General features: G+C 34.4%; 1 protein-coding gene across 9 annotated transcripts; it reads right to left on the reverse strand.

The window, feature by feature from the left end:
• Positions 1-32: 32 nt before the first annotated feature.
• LOC116717206 (meprin A subunit beta-like) lies at positions 33-17,817 on the reverse strand. 9 transcript variants are annotated; one of them, XM_032558408.1, is made up of 26 exons: positions 17,622-17,814; positions 17,414-17,513; positions 15,917-15,935; positions 15,783-15,809; positions 15,640-15,665; positions 15,452-15,536; positions 14,889-15,006; positions 14,344-14,522; positions 11,616-11,834; positions 9,631-9,792; positions 9,001-9,231; positions 8,444-8,893; positions 8,179-8,352; positions 7,979-8,084; positions 7,811-7,855; positions 6,786-6,827; positions 5,679-5,738; positions 5,228-5,266; positions 4,728-4,769; positions 4,120-4,167; positions 3,986-4,027; positions 3,101-3,142; positions 2,846-2,893; positions 2,009-2,056; positions 1,737-1,781; positions 33-988 (listed from the first exon to the last, which is right to left on the reverse strand). In XM_032558408.1, exons 2-26 carry the CDS (start codon positions 17,480-17,482, stop codon positions 910-912), a joined length of 2,445 nt encoding a protein of 814 aa, XP_032414299.1. In that variant the 5' UTR covers positions 17,483-17,513; positions 17,622-17,814; the 3' UTR covers positions 33-909. The 9 variants fall into 9 exon arrangements, with proteins under 9 accessions (XP_032414299.1, XP_032414302.1, XP_032414303.1 ...); XM_032558411.1 differs by lacking the exon at positions 3,101-3,142 and having other exon boundaries at positions 17,622-17,816; XM_032558412.1 differs by lacking the exon at positions 2,846-2,893 and having other exon boundaries at positions 17,622-17,816.
• Between the last annotated feature and the right edge of the window lie 1,281 nt (positions 17,818-19,098).

Consider the following 19,098-nt stretch of genomic DNA (forward strand, 5'->3'; position numbering starts at 1 on the left):
AAGAATACAAAAAAACAAAAAAAATACACAGCTTTGTAAATAAACTTTACCAACAGAAAAGAAAAGTATATATTTCTCTAACACCAGTGAATAGACAAGGCATAAAGTGTTCAAAGAAGCTGACCTGTGCTGGTTATGTTCATATGACCATAACTTCACTGTTTTTCCGTATATATGAACTATTGAGAATTTTTCAAATAAAACATCCAAGTCTGGTTAAATCTACCAAAATCCCAAAGGAAAATGTGTTATTATTTGAAATAATACATAATCTCAAAGATGGTGGCAGCATCACCAACTCTGGTGAAGAAATTATTAGATTTTTTTTGTGTGTGTGCAGTGAAAATAACATCTCAAATGTATTTGATAAAAAGAAACGACATACGACTAATTGTTCAACTTTTGCAAAGCAAAAGATCACACATATCTAATAAAAATATGTCCTTTACCAATAAGCCACCAAGTACCCATGTTTAAATGTATTAGCATGTGGTTAAATATTTGTGAAAAGATGTAATCTTCAAACAGAATATTATGACTTTGATTCAGAAATTGAAGAGCTGTGAATAGGTGTATCTGTTGTCATAAAACAAAATCATACTTCAAACAGGCTTTTGCTGTTTGAAGTAATCTTCAAAAATCTGCATGCATATATCCAGTAAAAATGAAGTCCCCTCACCAAAGACGGTTGGATAGAAGCTACAAGTTCAGGCATTATATGTACAGTATATATAGCCTGATTTCCTAAGGTAATACAGTGTTTCCCAGTTTGTTGTTGAACAAAGAATTCACAATTTTCAGACAAAATGTCAACCTGCTCTGTCATAACTGGTAATGCATAACTGGGAGAAATTTCTAATCATTTTTGCTGCCTATGTAGAGACAGAAGGTTTATTTGGGAGGCGTACATCATGACAGCAGAACGATCAGTGCCAGCAGGACAGTGAGGATGGGAGAGGCCACCATACCAGGACAGAGGCAAAAAATGCTATAAGAGAAAGAAAAACATCCTGAGAATATGCATCAATTCAGCCATGCTGTATTAAGTTTAAGTTTAAACTATGTGTTTTAGTGCAGTCGTAATAAAATTTTGTGTTATTTTACTGCACTTTGAACGTATGTGATTTTCAACAACCAGGTCAACACTGAAGAGGATCAAATACAATTTAGAAGGTGTTCCCACGGAAAATGTATTTGATCAAACTTTAAAATGTTGATCAGTTTTAAATTGATCAACATTGGACTTTGTGAGGGCCACCATGTAAAACAGTTCATGTATAGACACCATCTACATAAGTGCTATTTGTTTCTCTTGACTGTTTTCTTCTCTATTTGTAGCTTCAATCACATTTTTAAATAAACTAAACTGTCACAGTTTGGAGCCCTAATAAAGAAATTTCCAATAAAAAATCCTAAGTGATTTTGAGCTTAATGACAAAGGTTTATTGTTAAACTCAATGTTTACATATTCAGTTGACTTTTTGTTAAAAAGTGTGACATTTTAGCTTAGATTGCCATATTATAATTGTTTTTGAATTTTCTTTATTAAGACATTTGAAGACATCCATTCAAGGTGGATACAAGGTGGATTATTGTGGGCATGACATGAAAGTAAAAAACAAATCTGAAATGAAAGCAATAATACTTTACAGAGAAATTGACAAATATGAATGACCCATCACAGGCACCATCTTTAAGGCTTTGAGAAATGAAATGGTCATTAAATTTGGGAATACCTGTCATCTGTCGTAGTAGGTGGTGGAATCGTCGTGGTTGAGATTCTGAAAAAATAAAAGCGTTATTGCACAATGTAATTCTTGCTGCCTATTAATATCTATAGCAGTATAATTTCAGCAACAAAATAAATTGTGATGTGTGAATTATGTTATCATTACCTTGACTAACCTTCTAAAAGTTTTTAAAAGTTGAATTTGAACATTTGATCATCTAGCTAAAAATACTGCAATATTTTCTACTCATACAAGCAGACCCATTAATTTGGGAATACCTGTTGTCGGTCGTCGAATCCGGTGGTGGAATGATGGTGTATGGGGTTCTACAAAAGTCAAAGGATTATTTTACAATTTTATTTTTTAGCAGCCTGTATATCTTTAGTACAGCACTTACAGCTAAAACATATATGTTATGTCTGTTTATGCTACGTATCTGTGTTATATAGATTGTATCGGAAAAACTGACTTCACTTGAAACATAAATTGGTAAAGGCATAGATAATTCTAATTAAAGATTAAAAGTAAGCAATTTTATTTGTAGAAGCGATTACTTGGGGAAAGTAAATAGTCAATTTAAACTATGTCAACTTTTTGCTAATTTACCAATATGAATGTGTCCTAAACTAGTAAGTTTAAAATCTTTTGTTGTTATCCTTAGATGAATTCTAATGTTGTTCAACTAAATAAAACCCTTTCAAAGCTTTGAAATATGCTAGTCAAAAACAACTAGTCTGAATGCAAAATTTAGTAGTTTTATCAGATATTTGGGTTTTTGGCAGGTCACACAAATCCCAAGTGTTGCCACTGTATGGTTTTATTGCTTCCATTGCTTTAATAAAAACATATTTTTTAAGTATGGTTTTATTGTCCTTGGAAGTAAAAGAGAAAGTGATTCAAGATATTTGTATTTAAAATAAAATGGGTAAAATAATTGTCATGTCTTGTAAGAGATGGATTAATGGTAGGTTAGAACTTGTGACAAAAAACAGAAGTGAAAGTTGCAAACACACATTCAACTAAGCAATTAAAGAATATTAAACAACCCATCACACAAACTGTACGTAAAAGGTTTTGACAAATAACTTAAATAAAGTCATTAAATTTGTGAATACCTGTCATCTGTTGTTGTATCAGGTTTTGGAATGGTGATGGGTGAGATTCTACAAAAACCAGAGAATCGTTGAACAAAATAATCTTTTCAGCCTATTAGCTGTAACAAAATACGTATAGCTACAATATCAACAATCCTTTTCAGGAATTTGTTTTGGTTATATCTTAACAGTAACAGTAGCAATGCTTTGTTTCTTTTATATTCTGCATACAGAGTCAAGGGAAGTTTGAAATGATGGTATCAAATATGGCAATACCTGTTGTCTGTAGTGGGAGGTGGATGGATGGTAGATGAAGTCCTGCAAAATTATATCCAAACATTTAAGCACAAAACTTAAATAAATACCTGAGTCATTATTGATGTTACTGTCGGGATCTGTGTTTTTCTGTGTATTTAGAGTTTTCTGTGTCCCTGAGTCTTCGTGTTGTCCTGTCTTCCCCTTGATTGTTTCCCAGGTGTGTCTCGTTTCTGTTATTACCCTCCCGTGTATTTAATGCCACCTGTGTGTCTGCGTCTCTGTCAGGTCCTAGTCATTGTTTCGTCTGCTGTCCATGTGTAAACCCTGTTGCTACCAGTGCTGAGCCTTTGCCTTCCACTCTGCTGTGCTGCCAGGATTTTGGACTTTGGATTGTTTGCTTCCCTTATTAAAACCATAATTTCTCACTTCAACCTGGGTCTGCTGCGTTTCCCTCACCATTCACACCACCGCACTTCATGACAGTTACATACTCTTAAAATGTCACTTTTTCATTGAATCAGATCAAATGTCATGTTTCTAAGACAGTAAGAGTTATTTGTTTTATAATTTGCAAATGCCAGAATACAGAGAGGGGTAACCTTTCAGAAAATGCTGATAGTAGTGTCTTAAAATTAAAATATTTACAGACACGAAGAATACTATTCCTTTAAACACTGGAAAAGCTTCTAATATGTTCAGTTTCAGGATGCTGCTACCAAGAAAAAAATTTAATATATTTTTTAAATGGGTAAAATATGTCAGATCTTTTAAGAAGTGGATTGGTAGTGGGTGAGAGCTTGTGACAAAATTTGATTAACAGAAATCAATCCGACATATTTAACAAAGTAATGAAAGAATAGGGTCAAGGGAAGTTTGAACTGATGGCATCAAATGTGGCAATACCTTTTGTCTGTAGTGGGAGGTGGATGGATGGTAGATGAAGTCCTGCAAAATTATATCCAAATATTTAAGTATTTAGTCATATTAAATATATCAAGCAGGCTTTGACAAATACAGTGGTCATTAAATTTAAATACCTGTCATCTGTTGTTGTATCAAGTGGTGGAATGATGGTGGATGAGATTCTGGAAAAGCCAAAGAGTCGTTAAAAAATATTCTAAGATTAGTAGTAGGCTTAGCCCTAACCCTAACTCTAGGAAATTCTGCAAAAGAAACAATGTACAATGCAATTTTTGCAGCCTATTACCTCTAGCAAAAATACTTCTAGGTTTATGAATTGGCATGTATGTAAAGAATGTTACCATTATAGCTGTGATATTTTACTGACCTCAAAAAATCTTTCTTAACTTGGTTGCAGTTTTTCTGACAATCAAAATATCTCTAACAGATTTTATCCTGTAGCCTACTTGCAAACATTGTGACGTATGCTATTTCATAGAAATCTGAATTGATAATTCAAACTAAAATGGAAGAAATAGCAATTTCATTTGTAGGAGTGATTGCTTGTTAAATGTAGGTGGAGAATTATTTTAATTAGGCCCACTTTTTGGTAATATTTTTACTCATCAAGTCCTTTTCAGGAATTTGTGTTATGTCTTGTAAGAGTTGCAATGCTTTATTTCAATTAGTCTCTGCATATGGAGATATTGGAAATTTGAAACTATGGCATCAAATGTGGCACTACCTGTTGTCTGTAGTGGGAGGTGGATGGACAGTAGATGAAGTACTGTAAAATTATAACCAAACATTTAGCTACAAAACAAAAATAAATACTTGACTTATTATTGATGTTACATACCTTACACAGCTCTTAAAATGTCACTTTCTCATTTAATCAGATCAAATTTTATGTTTCTGAGACAGAATTGTATTTTTTTTAATATTATGCAAATGCCAGAATAACCTTTAGTATCTTCAAATTCAAAAGTTTACACACTTTAAGAATACTGTTGTGTGACCATTGGAAAATCCCTAGCCTGGTAAAAACAGCCCCCTGTACTATACTTTGCTACGTTCAGGGACTCCAGGTTCCTGGAGGCATAGATTGTGTTGAGGCTTTAAATTTTACCCAATTGCAATATTGTAACAGTGGCAATACTTATATTTCCATTATACTCTACTTACAGTATAAAGGTATCAAAAGTTTGAGAAATATGAAATCAATAGGCATCAGATGTGGCATACCTGTCTGTAGTTGGAAGTGGATGGATGGTAGATGTAGTCCTGTAAAATTATAACCAAATATTTAAAGTAAAAGGCATATTTGTGTGTTTATATTATAGCTATAAAGCTAAAAAAAAGTTGATTTTACATAATAATTCCTTTAAGAACAACAAGCTTAAATAACTAAATTTATACTTTGATTAAAAAGTAAGAAATTTCAGTTCTGATCAATACTTCACAAGTAATTTTTTATTTTTTATTTCTACAACAAAAAAAATGAAGGTAAAACATCTGTCATTTCTTGTTAGAGGTGAAAACTAGTGAGAACTAATAAAATTCTGAAAACAATATACCAGCAAAAAGAAAGCAATAAATACATTATTTACAGAATAATTAAAAACATGGACAACCCATCACACTCACTCTGTCTTCTGCTTTGAAAAATATGATGGTCAATAACATGTGGGAATACCTGTTGTCTGTTATTGTAGGAGCTGGTGGAATGATAGGTAGAATAATGGTGGACCAGGTTCTGCAAAAAAAAAGAAAAAATAAATCTGACTCATATTTGTAGCTACATCAATTGTCATGTGTTTAAAGTAAGTTATCATTGAAGCTATGAACTGTAGATGATCTCATAAAACATTTTAAAACCTATTGCTAGGTTTACAGTTAATTACATATAATCACAGATAATCACAATCTTCTCTAACATATTTTATTTAATAAAAAATGTGAATGTTCTATTTAAAGCTGAACATTTAGTAAATTATGTGTGGGAAAGAATTTTTTCAAATCATAACATACTCAGTCGCTCAACAAGACATGGGTCCAGTGCATACAGTGCAAGAACTGGGCATTGGGACTGCACTGTAAATCAGGACAGCCTCTGTATATCTATCAAAACTGTGATTCAGAAAGTAAATAAATAAAATGTGGGCAGGCCATATCCTGACCTATTGTAATCAATTTGATTCTGATTTTTAGACCCTAATATTTTGAACAAATTAGGTTTTAAATGTGTCAATTCATGGCATATAAGATGTCGTTGCCTCTATATGTTTTTTCAACGAAGAAATTAGACATTGTAAATTGAAAGATTGTATTAAAACTAATTATTCTCCAGAAGCCTCATTCCTAAATTATTTCCCATTAAAATAAAATCTAAATACAATTACAAGCTGTATTTGGTGGTAGAAATATTTTTGAAAAAAATTATTTTGAGAAGGATAAAGTTACTCGGTTCTGGCAAGACATTTATGGGTTCAATCACAGACTGAAATGTGATTGAGTAAGCATAGCATTTTTTGAAAATTAGATGAAAGGAAAAGTGTGACAACTTTTTCTTTTGTGTATTGAAAGGAATAAAAGGAATCCTTTTATGTATTGTCCCCTACACAAACAGATATTTTATTTGCAAGATGGAAATGAAATGCAAAGTGAGTCAAGGCCTCTGTATTGCAATAACTCTGGACTCTTCATAACATTGGCAACAATTGATTTTCTTCATGCTTTGCAGATAGGTTCATCTGCAAACCATGAAGAAATGTCCAAACAACTCTCAACAAATTGGCAATACCTGTTGACTGTAGTGGGAGGCGGATGGACAGTAGATGAAGTCCTGTAAAATTATAACCAAACATTTAGGTACAAAACAAAAATAAATCTATGGCTCATGGGTGATGCTGGATACATTGCATGTTTTAAAAGGTCACTGTCTCATTGAATTAGGCCAACCTTTTAGTTTTCTAAGTCAGTTAGAAATACCACCACTTTTAATATTTTCTAGATGCCAGAGTATCGAGAGGAAAATCCTTTTTGAAAAATTTTGTGCTGAAGCTAAGCATGTGGGGACAAGGCAGCCAACAAACGTAACTCAGTTATACACCAGTTCTGAGGGTTAGGGGCTAGGGTAAGGGTTAGGGGTTTTTGGAATCCACCAAAACTCCAGGTTAGCCATTGTGAGAATCTTGTGGAGAATACCCACAATTTGACCCAAGATAGAAGACAAATTTACCAATTCAATGAAAATGTATGTGAATGTGTGAATTAATAAAAAAAAAAAAATCTTTCCCATATTCCAGCAATTGAAATAATTTTCGTTATTGTAACTGACATAATACAGGGAAAGTTTGGTCGAATTAATTTTCAAATGGTGATAAAAATAATATTTATCCTTTTCTACAATACAGGTAGAAGTTTGGTTTTGGCTGTGTATGTAGCCATGACACAAACCAGCTAACTTTTCTTTACAGAGAAAATGAACTTTACCTTGGTCACCTGCACATTTGACTTGTACTATATTATGATGCATTCATCACAGCCTACAGTTCAATGTTATAGCACTGTTTCAATAGTTATATTCAAAAACAATCTGACTGATGGTAGATGAAAGTTATTAAAAAATACAAGAGAAGAAAGTGATAACTTGTTTTGTCTTTGTACAGTGTTATAAAAATAAACAGAATTTAATTTAATTAAACAATAACGATAGGAATAAAGCAAATTATTCACCACAGAAATGGGAAAAAATAATACATTTTAGTTTGCATTGGATATATTGCTTGATTTGAAAAAATAAAGTGTAATCAAATGTGTGAATACCTGTCTTCTGGTGTTGTAGAAGGTGGGTTGATGCTTGGGGATACTCTGTAAAAGTCAGAGCAAAAACTGAAATCTGTCTGTATTTCTAAATCATTTTCTTTTTGAGCTTTGTCTGTAAATGCAAACTTGTCAGAATTAAGTTATAATTTACTTGATAATTTGTTTTACCGTGCAGAGCATGGACTTTCATTTCGATTTGGTGGAGGATTTGCTATGTTCACTGGTCTTAACTGAGGACATGGTAAAGTTGTTCCATCGATTAGTGGGGTGAGATCTATCAAAGGACAAAACTATCAGTTATAAAAAAGACCATCTTGTGACATTGTATGTAGTTTGCAAAATTATTTTAATTAAAACATTTCACCTACCTTCAAAGTTGAACATGAAAATGGCACTTCCTCCCTTGAGGAACTCTCTGGATTGCAGTTCTTCTAATGTTACAAAATAGTTGTACCCAAAGAGAGGCCCATTATAGATTAGTTCTCCATTCTCATTAAATGATCCATATCTAGTCTTCCTGGGATTGTCCCAGACAGAGGAATCTGTTTATATGACACACAATAAATGAGAATACGCGTTCGTTTTTTACCAACAACTTTTCTTCAAAATATCAACATTTTATGATAAACTTACTAGAAAATACTTGATTTTCATTAGAAACAAAACTGTATTGCTTGGACATTTGCAGTTGCTTGTTTGGGGTTTGATCCATCAACTGGAAAATCATATGTCTTTGCAGACAAGGATATTGCAGCTGGTTATCATTCTTACTAGACAAGAGCTGCACGAAGAATGAAATAGAATTTTGGTAATAAATAGTGGCTACACGGTAAGCATAGCCGTCTTTGGAGAATTGTCGTGGGCTGTAAATTATGGCTATATGGCTGCTTGTGTTCAAAAGAATCTCCAAGTCATCAATTTGCCAGGCAAGGTGTGGACACTCTGTCTCTGAGAGATTGATGTCATCAATTGAGAAACCTCCTGTGGAGTTTCCTGCTCCTTTCCGAACCTCAAACACCACCTGGAAGTCCTTGGTGGCATTCAAGGAAACATGGTGGAACTTCCAGTGAGATGTTGGTGAACCTAGAGTAAGAGGTTTTAATTTATTATGCTACACAATTTTAATATTACAACATGCAAAAGTAGAAAGCAAAGACTTAAGATTTTTTATTTTAACAGTCTGACTTTACCAGTAATTTGTTCCATAAGGCGAAGAGTTCCTGTGGTGTCCTGCTCATTTTGAAACTCTCTGATCCAGATATTAAGTTCATCTAACGTATTTCCGCTGTGGAAATAGTAGAACTGCAGACACTGGACATTACATGCCCTGGTCGGCTTCACTACCTCCGTTTCCAGTCGAGCTGAATCTCCCTCTTGTCCTGATGTTGTGCTCACATGGATGAAGTACCCTGTTTGTTGACCTGCAAAATGTTGTTCAAGATAATGTTTCTCATAAATCACCTTCATCTATATCATAGACAACTCAATATATTTTAATATGTTCAGGCAGAAATTATGTTTGCATAACCATGGTAAAAATCACTCAATTTTGCAGTAAAGCTAGTAGAACAGGAACTAAACCTCCCTTAACATTCCATCTTTATGATTCTTAAAGAGGGATTGTTTCTTCTTAGTTGGAAATGGTCTTCAATATATTATTACTGAAACAATCTTTGCTCAAAGATGATTTAGAAAGGCGTAATTCAGCAAAAATACCAAACAGTTAAATTATATATTATTGGCTCAGATTTGTATACTTTCCATTGCTCTTCAAAGCCATAAGGGGAAAATAGTCATAATATACAAAGTGCAAATCTCACCGTTATCTCCATTTCCACTAGGCAGACTGGTATGGTCAGAACTGGGGCCTCCATAAACTTGAGTAACAACTTCCCAGCTAATCCCACCCTGTGAGCAGCGGCTCATTTGGCACATCGTTCCATTCGAAAAGCCACAGTAAGAATTAAAGGCAACAGTTGAGCCTAAGATGGCAAAAAAGAAGAATATAATATATTTTACAATATATTTTGATTTATAGCTAATATTTAAAGCTTAGCCTAGGCCAAAGTCACCTGGCCTAGGCTAAGCTTTTCAAAATTACACAAAGTTGTTTTTATGTAAGACAACACATTGTTATTAAAATCTCCAAAAAGTTCAGGTATGAACCAAACATTGTTTGACCGGAGTATACTGGTGCATCTCACTAAATTAAGACATCACTGAAAGAGCTTTTCGTTTGATTAAGTCAGTGAAACAACTTAAACACATTAAACAATTTTACTGTATATACAGTTGCATATTTCAAGCATTATTTCTGAAAATTTTAATGATCATTGAAAAATAAAAATGAGTTTCTCATGAAATTACAATATCATGTAACCCCAATGAAAAGCTTCTTTATAAAAACTGAAACATTACCTTTGGCCATTTTATGGCCTCCAGGATCAAGACTATGATTGAAGAAGAAGAATTACTTTATTCATCCCAGCAGGGAAATTATTTCGCAGTTACAGCAAGAATTTTTTATACACAGATTAACACACACACGACGGGAGCTGCGTCTGCAGGCAGCCAGCTGAGCCGGCGCCATTTTTGAAGGAGGACATGCGGCAAAGGTCGTCAGGACCGGGAGTCGAACCCACGACGTCCGCTAACCCCCTGCGCCACCACAGCACGCTGGCTTGATGGTTTTCTACCAGTAAAGGACAACTTCCACATAGAGTGTGAAACCACAGAATGTCATTGCCAAAGCAGCTGCCTTTGTTGTATTCAAGTGTTTTATTGATAAATGGAATGAAAAAAAAATGTGGCAGAAGGAGAGGGACAAGCAATCAGGATTCCCACAGCTAAATTAAGATTTCCAAGACTGGAAGAAGAGTGGAGAGAGTCAAACCAGAATCAAAGTTATCTGAGGTCCAGTGGGAAATTTTCACTGTAAGTGATAATTTATCTTCTGGTGTTGGTCCAATGTGTTTTATCTACACTGAAGTCAAAACAATCACCTACCAGGACGTTTCTGCATTCTTCCCTCTCCTGACAAACTATGTGGAAATGCAGATTTACTTTCCTGGGAATACTGACATCTGTGCTTGATCATGTAACAAATTCACATGGCCTAAATGCCACAAGTGAGTACTGTTAAGAAGATGAGTGACACCAGAGCTAACACTGCAGACAAGATGAAGACCACTGTTAAAGCAACAAGCATTAAACACCTCAACAGACCTGGAGGCTGATCAAATCCATGCTGTAGATTATGCAAAAGGATCCCCAACCAAAGGTGGTTTATATCATTTACAGTACATGGACATGTACTGTCCATGTACATGTCAGTAGAGGAGCTTTTAAGTCATCTTAACATCTTATGGTTCCAGGAACGGGACCATATTTATGAAATTCAACAGAACCAAACACTTGACATTTGTTACTATTTCACTTTATATACTGTATATATATATATATATATATATATATATATATATATATATATATATATATATATACAGTACATACTTTTCTTTGCTTTTAAAATGGGATTATTAAGCAAAATAACTATAAAAACTATTTTTGATGATGTTAACATTTATTGAGATGCACCTGTAGCTTATTTTACAGGAAAGATGAATTTGCTGCACCCTTTGGTTTCAACATACAAATATGTTAAAAAATACAAACAAAACTCAAATGTTAAGCATAGCAGCTTGTCCAAAAGTATGATAGAAACAGTTATGATAGAAATTATAATTTGACCACAGCACTTTAAACAATCAATTTACAGCAGGCTTAACAATGTTTTATGACTTACTGCAGCTGTAGCGGAGGTTCAGCTCTAGAGCATCACTAGAACTCATTTCCAGCCTTTGACCAATCACATCTTGGAATTTGGGGTTGATGGTGATAATCGTAGGGCCATTGCCATTTGAGAATGCATTTTTGCCATAGTGCATCACCGACATGTAGTCATATGGGACTCCATATGTAGTGCTCTCATTACTCCTAGCCTTGACGAAATTATCCTCTTTCCCTGGGTGACACAAAACAGACTGCACTTTAAAACTAGAAAATTTCGGAAGAAATTTAGCCGGGGCCTGCCAAGGCGCGCCCGTCGGGCTTGGGCCCGGCGTCGTCACGCCACAAATCGGCGGCGACGCTAAAGAACGCCGCGACGTAATCAGTGGCACGCGGAGAACCGCAAGAACGTTAAGCGAGGCGGACGTGCACCATTCAGTATGATTTAAAATGTTGTCAAGGCTTTTATTTTGGAAGTTTTGTTAAACTTCATTTCAAAGGGCCAAACTAATCCCATGCGTAACAGTCATTGGGTTAAAATAGTTATATAATGCTCAAAACACAAGTAGCTGATGTAAAAATATTCAAGGCTTTTATTTTGAAATGTTTGTTAAGCTTCATTTCAAAGCGCCAAACTAATCCTATGTTTATCAGTGCTTTGGATGAAAACGTCAAATAAAGCCAAAAAGAGCAGTTACGTCATGTAAAAATATTCAAGGCTTTTATTTTGAAATTTTCAGTATGCTTCATTTCAAAGGGCCAAACTAATACCATGTGTAACAGTGCTTTGGATGAAAAAGTCAAATAAAGCCAAAAAGAGCAATTACGTCATGTAAAAATATTCAAGGCTTTTATTTTGAAATTTTCAGTATGCTTCATTTCAAAGGGCCAAACTAATACCATGTGTAACAGTGCTTTGGATGAAAAAGTCAAATAAAGCCAAAAAGAGCAATTACGTCATGTAAAAATATTCAAGGCTTTTATTTTGAAATTTTCAGTATGCTTCATTTCAAAGGGCCAAACTAATACCATGTGTAACAGTGCTTTGGATGAAAAAGTCAAATAAAGCCAAAAAGAGCAATTACGTCATGTAAAAATATGCAAGGCTTTTATTTTGAAATTTTCAGTATGCTTCATTTCAAAGGGCCAAACTAATACCATGTGTAACAGTGCTTTGGATGAAAAAGTCAAATAAAGCCAAAAAGAGCAATGACCTGATGTAAAAATATTCAAGGCTTTTATTTTGAAATTTTCATCAAGCTTAATTTTAAATTGCCACACTAATCCCATGTGTAACAATTGCTGGGTTAAATCAGTTATATACAGCTCAAAAGAGCAATTTTCTGATGTAAAAATATTCAAGGCTTTTATTTTGAAATTTTTGTTAAGCTTCATTTCAAAGGGCCAAACTAATCCCATGTGTAACAGTTACTGAGTTAAATCAGTTATATAATGCTGAAAAAGCAAGTAGTTGATGTAAAAATATTCAAGGCTTTTATTTTGAAATGTTCAGTATGCTTCATTTCAGAGGGCCAAACTAATACCACGTGTAACAGTGCTTTGGATGAAAAAGTCACATAAAGCCAAAAAAGAGCAATTACGTCATGTAAAAATATTCAGGGCTTTTATTGTGAAATTTTCAAAATGCTTAATTTTAAAGTTCAAAACTAATCCCATGTGTAACAGTTACTGAGTTAAATCAGTTATATACAGCCCATAGCAGCAATTAGTTGTAAAGGCCAGTTCAGTCAACCTCTGTTTCAACTGAGCGGTCCACTATAGATAGAACTACAGCGATGCGTATTCGTAGTCCAAACCAGCAGCCAATAGCCTCTTGAGATCCGTTGCTATGGCAAATAATGGTCTCAGCAGGGTGTGAGCTCTGAGCTCTGAGCTCTCAAACACACAATTGTGTGTTTGAGCAAACACGTTTTACTGACAAAAAGCATTGGAAACAAATCCTTCTTGTTCGGGAACCGTAATACATATTCGAAAAGCGTTTTAAGCGTATGACAGTTCAATATGTCTTCTGCGATAGTCCCGAGATTCATATCTGTACCTCACTCAGAACATTTACAGCGATGAGAGAAAGAAATGTTGTGCCCAGATCTGAACCGAGATCGGCTGTCACTGTAATTTGAGCAAAAATGAGAAAGTTTGGGTCGCTTAGAGGCAAATTGTGGACAAACCGTAACTGGTATCGACGAGCCGTCTTCACTTTCGAAGAGATCACAGACGTATCTACAAAATGAAATTTGAATGGCATTTCTAGGTGAATTTGTGACGACACAGCAAATCCTCAAAAATAGGGTATTTCTAGGATTTTTCCCATTGAGTTATAATGGGGTTTTTTTCGTAGTTTTTTGCGAATTATGTCGCCACGTTAAGCCCAAATCCCACCAGAAGTAATAGCTCCAATGGCGTGAATTTTCTGCACGTTTTGATACCTCATTTGTAGGTGTGCACCCAGCGGTACGAGCCGCATTAACGGTTACGGAAGAAAAATAAAGATTAAAGAGACGCTTCTCTCCGACAATAGTAATAGGTTCCTGCCATTGCTTTGCATGGCAGGCCCCAAATACTATGGTATATGATGCTCTCATTACAGCCAACTTTCATGAAATTCCTCTCTTTACCTAGATGACACAAAAAATACACATTTTTGCACTGAGAAAAACTTAATTAATTAAACACATCACAGATTTTAATAGACTAAAAAACACACAAAAAAATAAGTGTTCTACCTGCTAGGATGTTGGCGAATTCAATTCGTACATAATCATCTCTGTCAGATCTAGACTGTTCATGGTAGAAACCAAGAGCATGAAGAAGCTCATGTTCAACAGTGGAAATGGAGTCACAGCCTGCACCAATAGAGAGGTCCTGGCCATTGGCAAGTTTTCGACCAATATATGACCAGCAACTGCAAGGGAGAAAGGCGTCATTCAGGTATTGTTGAGACGTAAAACCACAAGCAATTTGTTCAGAGGAATCTTGCTCTCAGTATAACAATAAATTAAAAAAATACAGACACAGTTTGTTTAAACTAATAACACAAGGATCAACGTGTTATTTTTCATGTCTGACCTACACTGTCATACTGATAAGAGGTGAATAAGACACTCAAGGAAACATGAAGAAATCTGACAGTGGGCAGGTCAAACTTTGCTGTACACTGAACTCCTGCACCACTGTAGAAGACTCATGTTTCAGCTACACGAATAAGTAAAAATTAACAAGTTTAGTTGAAAGTAAGCAAAATAAGAAATCAAAGATAAAGATAAATTACCCGTCTAACTTCTGGATCTTAATGTAGTATTCCTCAGAATCCCAGGGTTTGAAATCAATGCATGACTTCACTCTGAACTGTTCAAAGGCTCTCATGATGACTCCTTTAGCATTCAAGTCTTTCATTTCATGAGGAATTTCAAAATGGTAGAGAATAAAGAACACACACATAATAATTTTTAGATAGTATGTAACGTAGCATTTCTGTTACATATTACACGACAATAAATACCAATAATGTTAATTCAAAACAAATCATTTGGATGTTTAGATCTTTCTCCCTCAAACAAAGAGTGAATGACTTTACTTGAACTCATTCATGCACAGCATTGAGCCCTTCAGCATTTGTTATAGGTTTACTCTGTTGTGTCGGTTTGGCCATTCAGTTGCAACTGATGGCCATTCAAACTGAGCCAGGTTCTCCTGCAGCTTGTCTGCTGTTCAAAGAGAGGTGTTCCTTTCCACTGTCGCCACATTCTTCTCAAGAAATTAAAACACTGAAATGCAACTACCCAGAAGTATGGTTTGTCTAATTGTCTTCTATAAAAGAAAAATAATATTTACCCAGGCCTTTATCCAAGACATATGGAACTGGGGATGTCCATAGTTTATCTCCAGGAAGAAGGGTGCTCCTTTGAAAGTTTGGAGGCTAACAAGGAAGAATGTGGTGCATAGACATAGAAGACAACATGCCTACATAAATGTTGTACTAAAAGCTGCAATTAGTCACTTATAGTAATATTAAAACATACCTCCCGGATGTCGTCAAGAGTCAAATCTAAGATCAAGGAATAATGTTACTTCTTTTAACAAAGAAAGTTGGATACCATGTTAGCAATTCACAGACAAAACTCAAGAAAGGTTTTTAACAAAAAGTTAAGAAAAGTCACTTTACCTTCTTCATTTGTGTTGTTTTCAACCCCTAAAACACAAACAGGCTTTTCGTAAATTCATATTACCAATAAAAAAATCACTTAAAAACAATAGTGAAATCTACAGAGTAATATAAAGAAAATGCATGAAACTTACCGAATATTTCTCCATGTAACTGGAGTCAAAAAGAACAAACAAGGTAAACCAAAATTTACATCGTTTCAGGTGTTTCTGTATCTTGAATATATTTGTAGGTTTTACAGGTTTAGACTCAAATTTTACAACATAGTAAACACTAGATCATTTACACATCAAACTAAGACAAAAGGTTTTGTTTTTTAAATGTTATGCAGGTATAATGTCTATACCTGCATGTTCCTACACTGAAAACAATTACTCTGTGTTGAAGTAAATTTAACATACGGTAGCTAAATCGGTGAAATCATAAATAAAAATTCAAGTTAGTATCTTCACACAAATATATGTAGTATTGAGGTCAAAAATATTTGTTCAGGATGTAAGATATTGTAATTTCTTTCAGAAAATAAATTAAGTATGAAGAGCATATCTTTTTAAGTTCATCCACACAAAAAACACTCTTGTTAGTAATAAATTTTTTAGGACACTGATTTATATGTGATAGTAGGGATTGTCCCAACAGCAAGATGTCCCACAATGTATTGTACCAGCAGCAGTAGCAAATAATTAAAAAACATTTTTATTTGTTGAAAGAATTTGTTTTAAGATGTTTAAGGTGTTCATCAAGAATGATGCTAGCTTGCTAGCTTTTAGCATTTGCATTTGCATACAAGAAACTGCACCACAAGTGAAAAAAACATGCCACTAACCACACTAGAACATTTTTAAAGTGCTAACCTAAGGACCCTGGTGTTTCCAACTCTGGGAGGTATGACAAAATTAATACAAAGTTAACATAACTTTGTATTAATTTTGTATTAACTACTGTATGTTTATCTTTCACAAACTCACATTTCAGTTCACAAGACTTATCTGACTTAAAGAGTACTATAGAGTAGGCACAACTAAATGTGGCTCAAATGTTTGACAGTGTACCTGCATGATGCTGTCATGACAATTGGGACTCTTAAAATGGCTGTTAAGGGTATTTTGACATAAGACCTGAAATGAAGATCTTAAATAACAGTTTTCTTTTTAGATACTACTTTAGATACTACTTTGTCAAACTCTTGGAGATTAGACTTTTCAGGTTGTGGCTCTGGAAATCTCTACTGCTGTCCCTGCACTGCATGAACTCCACCGACCTTTAAAAGAAACAGCTAAGATCACTGTTATACCCACAGTATTTAATTAGGTTGCTACCGTTTATATCATGTTTTTTATTCTCGATTTTATGTTTGCATCTTTGTGAAGCACTCCGTGATTTTAATGTCTGTGACAGGTGCTATATAAATAAATTGTACTTATTTATGTACTAATTAAACTAATTAAACAGTTAGCAGCCACTGGAAAATGCAGATGGATTGCTGGATTGAATTATTACAATCATTGTCACCAGATTTTCATCGTTTTTCTTAAGGTTTTTACTATTACATAAAACAGCAAAATTATTCTTATTTCTTAATATCAAACCGGTTGACATTTAAACTGCAGTTTATGCAACAATATACTTACGCCAGGGATGGAGAGTCCTGAAGAATGTGCAAGGTGTATCAAAAGAAAAATGTAGCCTTTCATCTTCATGTTGTCTTTGTGGATAAAATCTAACCTTAAGCTTCACAGAAAATACATTAGATGAAGTTAAATGTTAAAATACTTTAATCCAGTGAAGATGCATGACTTTCACTAGATTCCATAAATTTTACAGTAATTAATTTCCTACCTGTATGAAGACTTTCAGAAGCTCAGAATCTGTTCAACTGAGATTCCAAACAAACAGGAAGGACTTTTAAAATCTCACTCTGTTGCAAAACAGGTTGGATCATTTAAAAGCGTCAACGTCATACTGAAAGGCTTTGCATTGAGGTTGATCTTATTGTAGTCGGCAGGCCTTCTTCTTTTGCAGCTGTCACACATTATTTCCTGTTGGGTTATGAAAAAGTACCGAGAAAGTCACTTAACATAGAAAATGTATATTGTTTGCCATGAAGAAAAGATGTAAAATGTATGATATACTGTCTAGTTGTAATTGTTTGACAAATATAAGGATCAAATCATAAAACAACACAGAATATGATTCCTGGAAATTGCCAAGTTACTCCTGTAGTCCATAAAGGATCTATGTGTCTCTTAGATACCTTTGCTGCTTTTCTATCTGCCTAAGCCAGCGAACCCTTTCTTCTGTGACATCAGCAAGGCATTTTTGACCAAACATCTGGGAATCACTGGGTTTTCTCCTTTTTGTGGACCTTTTGCTGTACATCTGAGAGATGATATACTAAAATTCTATCCGGGACCAATGCCACCTTCAAAGTCACCTAAATTTTCTTTCCTCCCAGTATGAAGGTTGGTTTGAACATTATGGGCTAAATAATAGCTATTAATAGGTACATAATATCTAAAATTCTTTATCAAATGATACTTACAGAGCAGTTTATACTACTTCAAAATGCTGAAGTAGAAAGTAAAATTAAAACAAAACACTGCATTAAAGTTACTAAAATTAGTCAAAGCTCTTTTAAAAGTAGCTATTGTTTACTCACCAGAGTTGATTTACATTATAAACAGCAACATCAAGAATTTACAATCCAACTTTGTATTACATTAGACAGAGTGTGAGGACTGGTACTTAGATTCATTTAGAGAGTAAGTATCTAACGAGATTACAATAAAAAAAACCTTTATTGTGACGGAATGAATTGCATTAGTTTTGTATTTCTGTGAATGTCCAATGAAAAACAAGTAGCACACGCCAGGGATCTTTATCTTCAGTGTTTTCTGATATGCTATGTTTGGGATGACCATTGAAGTCAAAAGTCATAAAAGAAAAGGAGTGACGAGACATTAACCACTTCCCGGTACATTCCCTTTCAGCTCAAACCCGTTTGACCTGTCAGGTCCACAACTTTTTGGCTAGTCCTCTGCATGTAATTAACTGGCAATACTAATCATCATGTGAAAAACAAAGAGGGATGATTTTTGGGGATGATTACAGTCTGACCTATCACAGTATGACTGAAAATCACATGATAGCTAGACTTATATGCAAACTTTATATTCTGAAGCCTGTGGTATTCAACTTTTGATAAGCTGAGAAACAAATTTCTAACTCTTACTTTTTTTGTCTCTTGCTTTTGTTTCTAGTTCCTTTCACGGAACTAGCATACTTGGAATTTCTTTCGTGGGCTTAAGAATTTTTT

Source organism: Xiphophorus hellerii, chromosome 3, assembly GCF_003331165.1.
Source record: "Xiphophorus hellerii strain 12219 chromosome 3, Xiphophorus_hellerii-4.1, whole genome shotgun sequence".
Lineage (NCBI taxonomy): Eukaryota > Metazoa > Chordata > Actinopteri > Cyprinodontiformes > Poeciliidae > Xiphophorus > Xiphophorus hellerii.